Source organism: Eptesicus fuscus, chromosome 9 (genome assembly GCF_027574615.1).
Source record: "Eptesicus fuscus isolate TK198812 chromosome 9, DD_ASM_mEF_20220401, whole genome shotgun sequence".
Classification (NCBI taxonomy): domain Eukaryota; kingdom Metazoa; phylum Chordata; class Mammalia; order Chiroptera; family Vespertilionidae; genus Eptesicus; species Eptesicus fuscus.
In genome coordinates this window covers 17,200,766-17,214,831 of record NC_072481.1, presented here as the reverse complement: position 1 = coordinate 17,214,831, position 14,066 = coordinate 17,200,766, and the positions used below count along the sequence as shown (strand labels likewise).

The 14,066-nt window shown below is 36.4% G+C and overlaps 1 protein-coding gene and 2 pseudogenes across 5 annotated transcripts in view; 1 reads left to right on the top strand and 2 right to left on the bottom strand.

The window, feature by feature from the left end:
- Positions 1-14,066, top strand: part of EYA3 (EYA transcriptional coactivator and phosphatase 3) — a 96,233-nt gene that overhangs the window by 34,883 nt on the left and 47,284 nt on the right. For all 5 annotated transcript variants that reach the window (XR_008557055.1, XM_008147995.3, XM_028155205.2 and 2 more), the window contains exons 3-5: positions 2,208-2,251; positions 7,727-7,806; positions 12,097-12,163. Coding sequence is in view for 4 of the 5 variants with exons in the window: in XM_008147995.3 (XP_008146217.1) it covers positions 2,208-2,251; positions 7,727-7,806; positions 12,097-12,163 (191 nt within the window). In the remaining variant the exon portion in view is untranslated. The remainder of the gene's footprint in view (positions 1-2,207; positions 2,252-7,726; positions 7,807-12,096; positions 12,164-14,066) is intronic.
- The window catches only part of LOC103291883 (60S ribosomal protein L15-like), a 34,085-nt pseudogene that overhangs the window by 10,024 nt on the left and 9,995 nt on the right, over positions 1-14,066 (bottom strand).
- Positions 5,062-6,571, bottom strand: LOC114233960 (major facilitator superfamily domain-containing protein 8-like; annotated as a pseudogene).

The following is a 14,066-nucleotide window of genomic DNA, read 5'->3' as shown; positions in this document are numbered from 1 at the left end:
GTCATTGTTAACAAGGCAACATAAATCCTAGCCACAGGATTTTCTTTCAGTTTCCCTATTGCCAGTCAATCCTCTGCAATGAGAAATGGTTTTCTCTGTAGTCACAATTTATGTACGTGACTCAGTCTTCTTCCAGTCTTCATCTTTTTCGACTACTTTGAAGCAGCTCATATTATTGTCCAACCTGGAACTCTTTTTAAAAAAGTGAAAAGGAGCATTAACCAGACTCGGTTTGGGAAAAGAGGTATAATCCAAGACTATTTCTGGTGAACTGGAAGGACTTAACTCCTTTATGGATATCAGGAGTGGTCTCTGAACTCAAGTTTTGAAAGGGTATTATACACATAGGAAAAAATTTTAGAATGTACGTATCAAACTCAATGCTCATTGTTTTATTTACTTATCATTATTTTATTTTAATTTTTTAATCCTTACCTGAGGATACTTTTCCATTGATTTTCAGAGAGAGTGGAAGAGAGAGTGAAAGACAGAGAGAAATATTGATGTGAGAGAAACAAATCGATTGGTTGCCTCCTGCACATGCCTAGACCAGGGCCCAGGCCATGGAGGAGCTGTAACCAAGGTACGTGCCCTTTACTGGAATTAAACCCCGGACCCTTCGGGTCTGCAAGCCAACACTCTATCCACTAAGCCAAACCAGCTAGGGTTATTTATCATTATTTTATTTATCCATTCATCTGTTCATGGATTCTGGGATTGTTTTCACTTTTTTTGTATGGACATGTTTTCTTTTCTCTTGGTTATATAGCTAGGAGCGGAATTGCGAGGTTATATGGTAACTCTGATTAACCTTTTGAGGAACCAGTACTAAAGTAGTTGTACTATTTGCATTCTGTCAGTTTCTGGATTGTATTGTTTGAACCCGTGCTTTTGTAATTCAGTGAAATATGTCTGTATTCTTTGAGTTAGTTTAATTGCCTCCGGTGCCAGGGTAGTACACCCTTCCTATCCCTGACTTACAGGAGGACATAATTGCCCAAATTAAGGTGAACCGTATCTGAAATGTTAAATCTAATCATATTAAATAGCTGTATTCCCACCTGTTATATTTGTTTAAAATTATTTAGCAGAATTTTTGCCTTTTGTTAGCTTGAAATACTTTTAAATATTCATAATTTGTATGGCTAAGCATATTTAGCATGTTTCTACTATAACTAGTTATTCCAACCAGAGAGCTCTAAAATCAGATTCTTTTGTAATATGAAAGCAGTGAACATGAGCAGTGTTAAACATTATTTTTCATTTCTGGACTAAACTGCTTCAATGTAAATTCTTTTACCTTGGAAGGAATTAAGAAAAGATGAAAATCTGGAGGGAAAATCAGAATGGTGTGAATAATATTTTTTAAATTACTAGTAACCTAATAAGAAATTGTCTTTATTTTTGGCATGTAGGTAATTTAAATATACCAGTAAATACATTTCTGTTAGTCGTGGGTGATGTAGTACAGTGGTCAGAATGTTGGCCTGTATTGCCTGCGCCCAACATGTCTCAGGTTTGATTCCTGGTCGAGGGCACATACCTGGATTGTAGGTTAGATCCTGGCCCTTGTGGGGGGCATGTGCAGGAGGCAACCAGTCCATCTCTCTCTCACATCAATGTTTCTCTCTTTCCCTCTCTTTCTTTCTCTCTCTCCCCCCTCCTTCCTCCCACTCTCTTTAGAAATCAATGTAAAAAATATCCTCAGATGAGGTTTAACAAAAAAGACATTTCTGCTAAAGAAATTTTGAGTAGATGATATCAAGAGTTTCATATTTACTGTTTAATGATATAATTATGCATCTGTTAAAATTTAAAACCAACAAGTTTGTATCCAAGTTTAGATATTTCATCCTGTTAAACATTTTATCTTGAGTAAAAATCTTGGTACAACATTTTTTACATTTTACCTTGAATCTGATAACCACTTCTTTCATTTTAAAAATAATGGGGGGAAAAGAGACATCTGTAATACTTTCAGCAATAAAGATAAATTTTAAAAATAGAAAAGAAAAAAAAAGATCTCCATGTGAAAAATAAAGAAGTTGGATCTCTAACTAAAAAATATAAGCGTTAATTAAATAAATCTAAGCAAGACAAGACAGTTACCCTGAAATTTATTAGTTAATGTTACCCTGACATTTGAATAGCCAGATTATTTCAAAAATAGATCACTACATTATTCCTTTGTTTATTTATTTTTGCAGGTTAAAAAAGCCAAGATGCAGGAATCGGGAGAGCAAACTTTAAGGTATATTAAAGTTGAATTTCTTTTTAATGATCTACTTACAATTTTTTTCACATGCTGATGATGGACATGACTTAGGTTGACTGCCTTCTTTTTGTTTTTTAAAGTCAGTCTTTACATTTTGAAATTATTTGGTTTAAAATGAAAATACCCTCCAAAAGTTTGTTTTTGAAACACATAAGTGCTAATTTATTTATTTTATTCATTCATTATTTTTTCAACAATATGTACCGAACTCTTGTTATCTGTCAGAGAATATGATATATGGAGGAGACACATTGGTCAGTTAGATGTATACAGAATACGAAATAGGAAGAAGAAGCAGAAGTAAGGGAAATGCAAGGTATTTGGCATTATTTACCAAATGGATATGGGATGCCTCAGTCATTAGCTTCCCTCCCCTTGTAGAAGTGAGGCAGCTTCTATGCACCTCATGCTTTAGTTTTCCATAGTTCTTATCTCCTGTCGTTTGTCCGCCAACCATATGAACCAGTAACTTCATCACCTCTAACATCTTAATTTCCAGAATCCTTCTCTTTTGCTACCACACATTACATTCCAGATCATTTATTTCACTGCCACACTAATCCATATGTCTTATTATATATGTTCAGTGAAATGATCTATCATATTTTCCCTATAACAGTTGGCCCTTATCTCAAAAAGGACTTCAGTATCTTATGTTGCTTAAATTATAAGATCTCTTACTTTAATCAGTCCTTTACAAATAGTCTTAACTTCCTCCCCCTTTCCTCTATGTTGTACTTCCCTAGAAAAATCACAACCCTGGTTGAACTCATCTTTCTACTGATTCCACATTAATTTCCAATCACCTGAACATTGTGAGAGAAAAACATAAAATTATGCTTACTGGTCTTGGTTTTCATTCATGATTACATCTCAAACAGGCACTTAAACACTCTTGGTGGTCCAACTATCTTTCCTGATGTGTTTTATTTCCCAGTCTCTAAAATTATCTTCCCTTTTTTCCTTTCTCTCATCTAAGGAAAAATTGTTTGAACATTTAGAATATACCAGGTATGAGGGCATGGAACTTTATTTATATTATGCTTGAATACAAGAGGTTTGTTCAGAAAATATATGAGAGCTTTAAGAATTTTGGTGCTGTATATTTTTTAATAGAAATAGCATTTCTTTAAAAATAATTTTTTGGCCCTAGCTGGTTTGGCTCAGTGGATAGAGCTTCAGCCTACGGACCAAAGAGTGCCAGGTTCAATTCCAGTCAAGGGCATGCACCTTGGTTGTAGGCTCCTCCCTGGCCCAGGCCCTGGTCCGGGGCTCGTGCAGGAGGCAACCAATCGATGTGTTTCTCTCACATTGATGTTTCTCTCTGTCTTTCCATCTCTCTTCCACTCTCTAAAAATCAATGGGAAAATATCCTTAGGTGAGGATTAACAAAACAAAAAAATTTTTTTCTGTGTAGAAACTACTCTGTCAATGTACCTCTTTCCAGATATATGGATCCCCCGGTACAGTGTCCTCCATTTTTCCTAGAGTGTAGAACAGCAAAGCAGATTTCTTTTTTCTATTTTTTAAGTGCAGATTATAGTCTTTACTCTCAGTTTTTAAAATATTTATAACTTAGAGTAGAAAACATTTGAAAAAGTATTTAAAAATATCTTTACTTTTTTTGGTAATACGGATTATCCATATACATATTTCTGTACTAGTTCCTTTTATGAGCATTCAACTTAGGTAAAATGTACTGGTGTATACATAGAGACCATATATTCAAGTAAACTAAGTAAACTGTGTTGGTTTAAAGTCATTTGCCTCGAATATTAGCCTGACTAGATTGGGGCTGTCATGGCACATCCAAATGTAAAATTCTGCAGATCTGAATAGCTGTGCAGACATAGACTGAAAACTGTTGTGTCTACCTTGCCACTAATAAGTTGTGAGAAAAGTAAATAAAGTGATAGTTTTCCTCCAGAATTTAAGGGAGTTGAAAATGCTAATAATTATAATAAATAGTATATGTATACAATAACACATACACAGTAACACCTACCTGGTTTATGTCTCTAAAGTAAATTACTTACTAGCACTTGAAATAAAAAGTAGTTAACTCTACTAAAGGTAGGAAAATCCATCTTGGTCTTTTAATCCTCTTTATTGCTTAAATATTAGCATTATCTGTACTCCTCTATTAATTTAGGGTTATTTAGTTAGATAAGACAGAAGGTGTATTAAAAATAAATTAAAGAAGGTATGGTAGAATGGGAGGCATAGTAAGTGGAAAGTTTAAGAGTAAGGATATTTATTTCATAAGGGAACTTGATAGTAATAGAAAATGCATTTTAAATAAATAAAAAGTAGGTATCTTTGATTTGGTCAAGATACCTACTATTTAGGTAAACATTTTCTATAATTTCATTCTGTTATAGGTAATTCTTACATAACTTTACTGTGATTTCACGGCATAGATATTCTCTCGTTGTTTTAAGTGATACCTCTGCAGTTTGAGAAAAAAAACCAACAACCAATAGTTTCCCATTTATAGACCATTACTCATTCACTCATGAATTCATGTAACACCCAAAAGGTGTTGAGTGAAGAATACTTCTTTTTTTGAGATAAAGAAATTATGATCCAGAATGTTTTTTATATTATCTTACTATACACAATTACTCATAGAATTCCATGTTATTCAATATATTCTCTTGCTTTTCACAATATACAATACCTGAAGCCTTACTTTTGGAAACTGACTCATAGCAACTGTCTAGCAGAGCCTTAGTAAAGGAAGTCCACACAGCAAGCACTGTGCATCCCAGTGTTAGTTAGCTAGATTACCCTTGAATCCTTCCAGGCCTTACAGAAAAATCAATGAGTCTTCTGTAAACCACTCCCAGGAGTGTGATGGTGAGCACAATTATTCTACAACAAGGCTGAATGCCCATCGTGGGCCCAGGAACTGTACACTCGGCTGATGAACACAGGTTCAAGAATACATGCTGCACTTTCAGAAGCTGTTAACCAGCCCATGTACACACCCTGAGGTTTTGGTCCCAGAATTTTCAAATATAATGTATATGACATAACATTGCAGGATGGATAGCCTATTCCAATTAGCACAGCTGATGTGAGGAACTCGGCCAGATGGATAATGGGGGGTAGAGGCACCAGGCTTGTTCAGTTGGGCAACCGGCTGGTCCTTCACTCTGATCTTCTCTCGGAGACCGCCGAAGAGTAATAATAATTTCCCCAAATGTGGTATTAGGAATTGAATGATTATATAACTCTTCCCACTCTATCTTGGGAAATTGATTTCCCCAAGGTAACAAGATAAAGAAGCCAACCCATATGATGACAAGTCCTCCCAGCAGAATAGCACACTCGCCGATCTTTTTGGCAAGTGATTTAATCCCCATGAAAATAATTACGGCCTCAAATTCCAAGAGCAGCAAGTATTATTCCATCACATAATATGGCTTGTTCTCTAGTCCAGGCATACATATCCATTGTTCATAGAGTAAGGATGGTTTCAAAAAGGGCTGAGATAAATAGGACCATGAAAAATAGGACCTTGGTAGTCAGAACAGCCACTTGATCATACTTCTCTGGGGAACCTGAATTTCATCTGTACTTGCTTCTTCAAAATTAATACTTTTACACTGTCGTCCTGAGTCATCCACATTGTGCTCTCTTAATATAATAAGGATCAGAATAATATTTAAAACTCTAAGGAAGGCGCCAAGTAAAACTGGTGCTATATGCATGTTTATCTGAAGCTGTATAGTCTCCCATGCTATGCTCTTTTCTCCAATGAGTGCAAAACAGGTCTGAAAAACTAGACCTAGAATAAAACATATTGCTTGGCATACACTTGTGTTTGCCATGGAACTTGTTCTTTCCTGAAGGGAAGTAGCACCAGCAATATGTGATCTAATAACTGCCACATTTCCTGCTCCAAATCCCACCAATCCATGAGCAGTATTTATTATGAGAAGGTGGGATGTGCGTATACCCATAGAGGCAGTTGGCTGCCACCAAAATAAGATGGAGACAATTCTTGGTCTATAATTAGACCACAAACCAAATATAGGTGAAGCTACTATTTGGCCAAGACTAAGTGATGCAATAACCCAGCCCAAAAAAACTTGTATCAGCTGCCTGGTCATTCTTTTGGAGATAGGGCCATATTGACATTATCACAATAGAAAATCTTACACTGCTGAGAAACATAATAAAATACAGAATCCTAATAGACCTCCATCAGCTCTCATAATGCACCTCAGTTTCTATAATATCCCATTCTCTGCTTCCGAATGTGCAGTCGCCTAAGAGCAGCTCCTGCTCAGCCTGGGCCACCAGGCCGCCATAGTTAACTGTGCCTGCAAGGAGGTGAGAGGCTAACTCTCACAACACCTTCGACCCCTTCACATCTTACACAGTTGCTGTCAAACCAATCCAGCCACAAAGCAGATTTCTTTCTAGGAACATGAATGTGGGAAAGATGCCTGGACTGGGGAGAAGTTTTAATATACTATTAAGTAATACTAGCTATAGTTATATTGTATTTATTCTGTTCTAGTCTCTGCTCTAAGTACTTTTTATATGTTAACTCGTTAATCTCTATAACAACTCTATGAGGTAGGTTCTGTTATTACTCTTCATTGACAGTCGAAGAACCAGGGCACAAAAGAAGTTCAGTGACTTGCCTAAAGTCAGAAAGCTAGCTTTGGCAGAATGGAATATGAACTCAAGCTGTCTGGCTCAAGAATCTGTACTCCTAAGGATTGTGCTATACTGGTAGTTGAGGGAATATTGGAGAGTGGAAAGTCTGGTAGAAGGAAAAGGAAGGACATTGTGATGAAAGTTAGTATAATCTCCATTTCAGAATTCCAGTGAGAATCTTCCCAACACTAAAGTGTCTAATATAATGACTTGTCCTTCCAGTTTATATGATTTACCTTTCGTAATTTCTCTTAATTTTCTTTATAAGTTAAACAAGAAAAAAAAGATGTTGCTCAGTCTTGGGTATAATAGCAAATTAAAAATTGTCTTTTTTTTAATTGGAGGAGAAGAATAATACAATGGAATGAGCCATTTTAAGGTTCAGAATACCTTCTTGGAAGCAAGCATGTATATAACTTGAAAAAAAGTCTCAAGTTATGAAAACCATTGTCTTAAAGCATTTTTAGGTGTTGTGGAATTTTTCTTTTACAACATTGTCTTCAGAGAAAATCTGACTTGCTTGTGACTTAGTTGGAATTTCTGAGTGATATAAAAACTAAAGGGGTCTAGAGATATGAGAAAGAACAGTAGAATGCTGTGGGTTCTAACCCTGGCCATAGCTCTTCAGGTAGCTGCTAAACACCTAGAATAAGGATATCATGATGACTTACTTTGCCCCTTTCTTGTATAGCCTCGGAAGAGATGGGTTTGATTTAATAACTTATAGTAATGGAACATGTCAATCAGGGGCTAATATATTCATTTTGGTTCTCCCAGTCAAGTAAGCAACCCCGAAGTCAGTGATCAGAAACCTGAAACTTCAAGCCTTGCTTCAAACCTTACCATGTCAGAGGAAAGTAAGTACCAAATTCTCTGCGTGACATAAGTGGCATTCCTATAAACCAGGTGATGCTGTTCTTTTATAATTGGTCTTCACTGATTGCCTTGTTTGTCCTGGATGTCCAGAAGACTTTCCTTTCCGTGTGTGTGTGTGTGTGTGTGTGTGTGTGTGTGTGTGTGTGTGTTTTCATATTCACACACTTGTGCTTTCCTGTAAACCTTATTGACACATTAGCTGAGGAGCAAAATCACATGGAATTCACTCACCTAAGGAGTCACACTTGATGATTTTATTTTTGCTTTGATGTTGGATGTCTTTTTTTTGTTTTTGTGGTTTTGTGTGTTTTTTTATGTTGGATGTTTTAAAGGTAAGAGTACCTTACTCAAAAATCAGAAAAGTTTGTGGGTCGACCTCTGATGGCTACTCCAAAGGACTTGCTATTTTTCTACCTTTCTCATAACCAAATGATACTACCTATCCTTCCAGCCCAGAAAAGAAAAGTAATTCCCTCAGAGCCCAAGATTGATACTGGGCCCAAAGGGAGATTCAGTTTAAGATATGCCCTCCACTTACCAACATTCACTCTCCTGTAGAATAATTATATTCATGCACTACACAAAAATGTGTAATGTTTTGTTTGTTTTTTCTTATGGAGACAAGACGTAAGCTTTCTCTAACATACCCACTTCCACAGATTGTCTTTATTGGGCAAATAGTCCTCCTTGAAACTAAATGGCTATGCCCTTTCTTTATTTTTCTACACACTTTAAAATAATAAACTTGTGTAAGACACTTTTTAAAAAAGATACTTTGGGGATATTTCTTCTCAAGATGATTGTGCTTAATTTGATATACTTCCCATGTATTAAAAAATAGCATGACTTAAAAACACACGCAAGTGTGTCTTGAATTCTACATAGTACTCTCTCAAAGGTACTATTTTAGTTCTCAAACTTTTAGCGTACCTAAGAATCATCTGGAGTGTCAGTTTGTAAGATAGAATTCCACCCTCATCTTCAGAGATTATCATTCAGTAGATCTGATGTGGATGGGAATCTGTATTTTCAAGAAGATAGTTACAGTTAAGTGATTCTGATGGTAAACTACTCTAATAAATGAAATGTCTCCTCTTTATTGATTTGAGATAGAGAGATTTGTTGTTCCATTTATTTATGCATTCATTGGTTGATTCTTATATGTGCCTTGACCAGGGATCCAACCCAAAACGTTGGCATATCAGGACGGTGCTCTAACCAACTGAGCTACCCAGCCATGACTCTCCTCTAGTTTTCTGAATGTCCAACTCATCCTCAAGAAAAGACCTGTTCCTTACCATATTTTAGGGCCAAAATGTAAATTAAGTCTTTTTGCTCCTTCCAAATCATTTCTCTTTTTCCTTCAAAAACTCTAGTTCCTTTGAAGTCTACATTTATGCTTCCCCTTACCTTTGTTTTTACCTCAGATTGAACTCATAGTCATTTTGCTCTTTAAAATCTAGATCTTCTTTGTTTCCTTCTCCATTAAACTCTTATTATTCTTGGTGATTTCAACATCCATGTAGATGACCTATCCAGTACCCATCATATCCCTCTTTTCTTCATGACCCTTCTTACTCAGCATAGATTTTATGGTTCTTTATTATAAGTACTTCCTTACAAATAGTTTCAATAAACTTGACTTTTGTACATTCCTTGCTAAACCTTAGTTCTAATTTAATCCAACTTTCTAACTTCTCTGTAAGTACATTCAAATAGCCAAACACTATAGAATAATATTTATATACCTAGCTGACTACTCAAGTAAGCACCCAGCATGTTTGAAAATTTTACTACATTTCCCTAATGAGTTTTATCTTTTAATAGTTCACACTACTTCTTTTCCTTCAAAGCACCCATAATCATTTTTATGGTTATTTCTCATTTTAAACTGATGACTCTTTCTCAGTTAGAAGCTGTGAGACAGGAAACTCATTTATTATCCCACCACCACCAAATATTTAAACCAACCTGTGTTTGTATTCATGTTTTCTTGCATCATTTTTGTCAGAATGGAAATACTATTCTTTTTCCTGTCAGAAGTAAGGCCTTTATTTGTGCTCCATATCCTATCCCTGCTCACCTTCCCCTAGGACCTTGGTACTGTAGTTATCCTAACACCACTCCTATATCATCATGTCCTTCTTCTCTTTTTAATCCTTTCTGTCAGTAAAGAGATATGATCTGGTATCTACCATCTTAATACAAACAAAACCCTCCATTGGCTTCATATCCCCCACGAGTTGTAGATCTCCTCTTTGTTCCTTGACTCATTGAAACCTCTGAGAAGAATTGCCCTCCTTTGGTTTCTCACCTCCCATTCACTCTTCAACCCTCTCAAATTTAGTTTCTATTCCCACTCTTCCAATGAAATTGCTCTTGTCAGGGTCATCAGTACATTTCAGTAACTGCAAGTACTAGTTCTAGTGGACATTTCTTTTTTCATATCCTGCTTCTCACTACTTTTCCTCCCACCTTTCTCTTTTGCTGACCCTTCTTTGGCTCTCTGAACTCTGAATGTTGGTGGGCCCTCGGGATTTGTTTCTAGTCTTTTCTCTTTCTGCATCCTCTCATGCATTAGTATATTTCCAGTCTAACTTCTCCCCTGATTTCATTTGTGTATTCAACTACCTGTTTGAAATCTCCACTTTGCTCTAAAAGGGAAAGCCATACTTAAAATGTGTGGTAGCTTTTTATTCCCTTAGCCTCCATCAAATCTGTTCTTTTCCCAGGTTTTCCCATCTTAGGAAGTGGTTTCATTATCCCTCCAGTTGCTCAAGCTGAAAACCTAGAAATTTTCCCTGTTTTCTTCATTCCTTACATACTAATCCATCAGAATGTTCTGTTAGTTTTACCTTCAGAATATACTTCAAGATTTTACCTTGTCTCCATTGTTGTTCCTCTACTATAATAGCAGATTATGCCTTGACTCTTTATAATCCCTTTATAGTTCCCAAATTCTGAAAAGATCAAGGCTTATTCTTTCTCTAGAAAAATAAAAATTGGCCTAAATCTCCTAGGATATTTTGTCAGTCTCTTCTAGAATTAACTTAAATCAAAGGAAGAGAAATGTTTTTGAAAGTATTTGCCAGCACATAAGGAACTATCATGCAGAATTCAAATGAACTTACATTCTTTGTGATAGATAGTAATAACTTTAGATCTAATTGAGATTTCTGTCAAAATGATTATGAATGAATATGATCTACAAATTTCTAGTCATTATTGTTAAAGCCCTTGAACAATGGCAATGGACAAGATCTATGATAAACTCACAGATGTTGATTTGTCTTTACAGTTGGGCATGAATATTCCTCTCATCTACTCTTGACTAAAGTTCCCTTTTTGGGTCAGACACTCAGGGATCCCAGCTAGACATAAATTTAGTCGGTTCACTCTTAGTCCCTATTTATAGTAAAGCAACCTCCTTTATAGATGTTGAAAGAAGTTCTTGAACAGTTCAGGAGCCTGTAACAAGCTCTATGGTGTTTCAGTCTACAACATGAGCTGGAATAGTGCCTAATGAATGGGATTTTGCTATCTGTCAACTTGAGTTGAATATTTATAGCATTTATTTAAGATGAAATCACGAGGGCCAAGCCTTCACAGCAGCTATTCTAGATGAAGTCATGAGGGTTAAGAGGACACTAGCTGTGAAAGTGTCTTTACTTGCTAGGTTATCAGAGCATCACGTGAGTTCCTCAGGTCTGTCTCTGCTTTGCCAAACTTAAAACCTTAAAACCACAAAACTGAAAAAAATAGTGATATAGAAGCATATTTACATCTTCCCTGCTGCTGACTATACATAGTGATAGCAACAGTTTTCTAATAAAATTGGGTATTTCCCCCTAAATCTGTCTTCCTGCAAGTCAGTCATATGGCAAAATAGAGAATAAGCACCCAGATAATGAATAAGCTGAAGAAGTATAATGTGTTTTTCTAGATATGGTTCTTGCCTTTTCAGTTTGCCTGTAGGCACAGCTAAGAGCTTAGGGTGCTCCCTCTGTGGTTTTAAATCAGGAAGGGTGAAGGTAAAGATCAGTTGTTATTAACCTTCAACTCTTTTCCATACCCCTCACATTCTAGCTGCTTTTACTGTCTGAAAATCTCTAAATCTGTTATTAGAAGAGTGAGGTATTTGCTACTAGTCTTTCTAAATATCTGATGTCCAAGCTGTATTCTGTAATTTAGTTTGAAAGACTATACAGTGAGATACAATTTTCCCATCTCATTTTTGAAGTGTTCTAACTTTTTACCTGGTTTTCTTTCAGTAATGACATGTACCGATTACATCCCTCGCTCATCCAATGATTATACCTCACAAATGTATTCTGCAAAGTAAGTTGAATATAATTATTTCAAAATCTACATGCTTTTTCTCTAGATTAATTGCAAAATTTAACTTGATATTTAACTCAGTAAGTTGATACACCTCTCTCATTCTCAATCCTTATTCCAATTTTTGTTGTTGTTAATTCGAGGATATTTTTCCATTGATTTTTTTTTTTTTTAGAGAGAGAGAGAAAGTGAAAGGGAGAGGGAGAGACAGAGAAACATTGATGTGTCATTGATTGGTTGCCTCCTGCACTTTCCCCTGACTAGGGCCGGGAATTGAACCTGCAACCAAGATATGTGGCCCTAACCGGAATCGAACCCAGGACCCTTTAGTTGGAGGGCTGACACTCTATCCACTGAGCAAAACTAGCTAGGGCCTTACTCCAATTTTTTTATTCCCTCCAAATATGGAGTCTATGTAATATCTTTTTATTTATTTATTCATACATTCATTCATTCCTTACCCAAGGTTATACTTTTTATAGATTTTAGAGGAGGGGAGAGAAAGATAGATCATCTGCCTCCCATATGCGCCCCAACTGAGGATTGAACCTGCAACCCCGATATGTGCCCTAACCAGGAATCAAACCTGCCACCTTTTGGTGTATGGGATGATGCTCCAACCAACTGAGCCACACCAGCCAGGACTATAATATCCTTTTAAAAAGGAGATGGTTGGCCCTAACTGGTTTGGCTCAGTGGATAGAGCATCCGCCTGGGGACTGAAGGGTCCCGGGTTCAATTCTAGTCAAGGGCACATGCCTGGGTTGCAGGCTCCTCCCGAGTGGGGGGCGTGCAGGAGGCAACCAATCAATGATTCTCATTGTTGATGTTTCTCTCTCTCTCCCCTTCTCTCTGAAATCAATAAAAATATATTTCTTAAAAAAATGTAGATGGTTGCCTGCAATAGATCACTGTTACCCAGGAGCTCTCTCTAAATCAGGGGTGGGAAACATCCGGCCCGCAGGCTGTATAAGGCCTACGAAATCCTTTGGTCTGACCCTGCCAAGGCAGGGGTGAGTTAATTAAATGCTTGACTAAATGTAGCAGGTTAATTGTTAAGGTGATATTTTTATATGGCCTGTGAATGATGTTATAAATATCCAAATAACCCTTGGCATAAAAAAGATTCCCCACTCCTGCTCTAAATAAAGAGGCACTGAAAATGAAAAATACAATAGTGATCAAAGCATATTACCGATTAACCTCTAGTCATTTTCTGTTTCCTTTACCTTGATAGATCAATAAAAATAGCTCAAGCCAGCCCCATACTGGGACTTCTCAACCTATTTATGCAGTTTCTTGTCTTAGGACTATCCTCAGAGTAGAAGGGGACTTGAAGTCAGACAGGTTTTAGTGATTGAAGTCACTATGAGGCAACATTTTCAGCCTTCGAGGGGTTAAGATCAGCATTTAAAATCCACCAAATTAATCATCTAATTAGGTGCAGAACATTGTGTATGCCAAGCTGCCAGTTGTGCATTGATAGTGAGCCTATGTATATATAAATACATACAAGTGTGCTTATTAAATGAGGATATATATTCTTGTGTGCTTACATAATGCAGGATTCATAGAAATTTGTAACAGAGATCAATGATGCCTGTGGGACTGTTGTAAAAAGAAAACTGGCATTTCCCCCCCTTTTTTGTGCCCATTTGTACCTTTGCATCAGTTAAAAAATACACTAATTAAAAAGTTAACTCAAGGAGTTTTCCAAATTCTAATCTGGTGTTAATGCTAATAGCATACTTGAGCCAGTCATTTTCATGTGGTTTTCTTCTGTGAAATAACTAAACCTGTTCTCTGAGATTATTATGGAGTTAACAAAATACTTTGAGCTGTAAAGACACTGTATTAAATAGGGTATATCTGGAGATTAATCACTAAGATTTTAAATAATTCC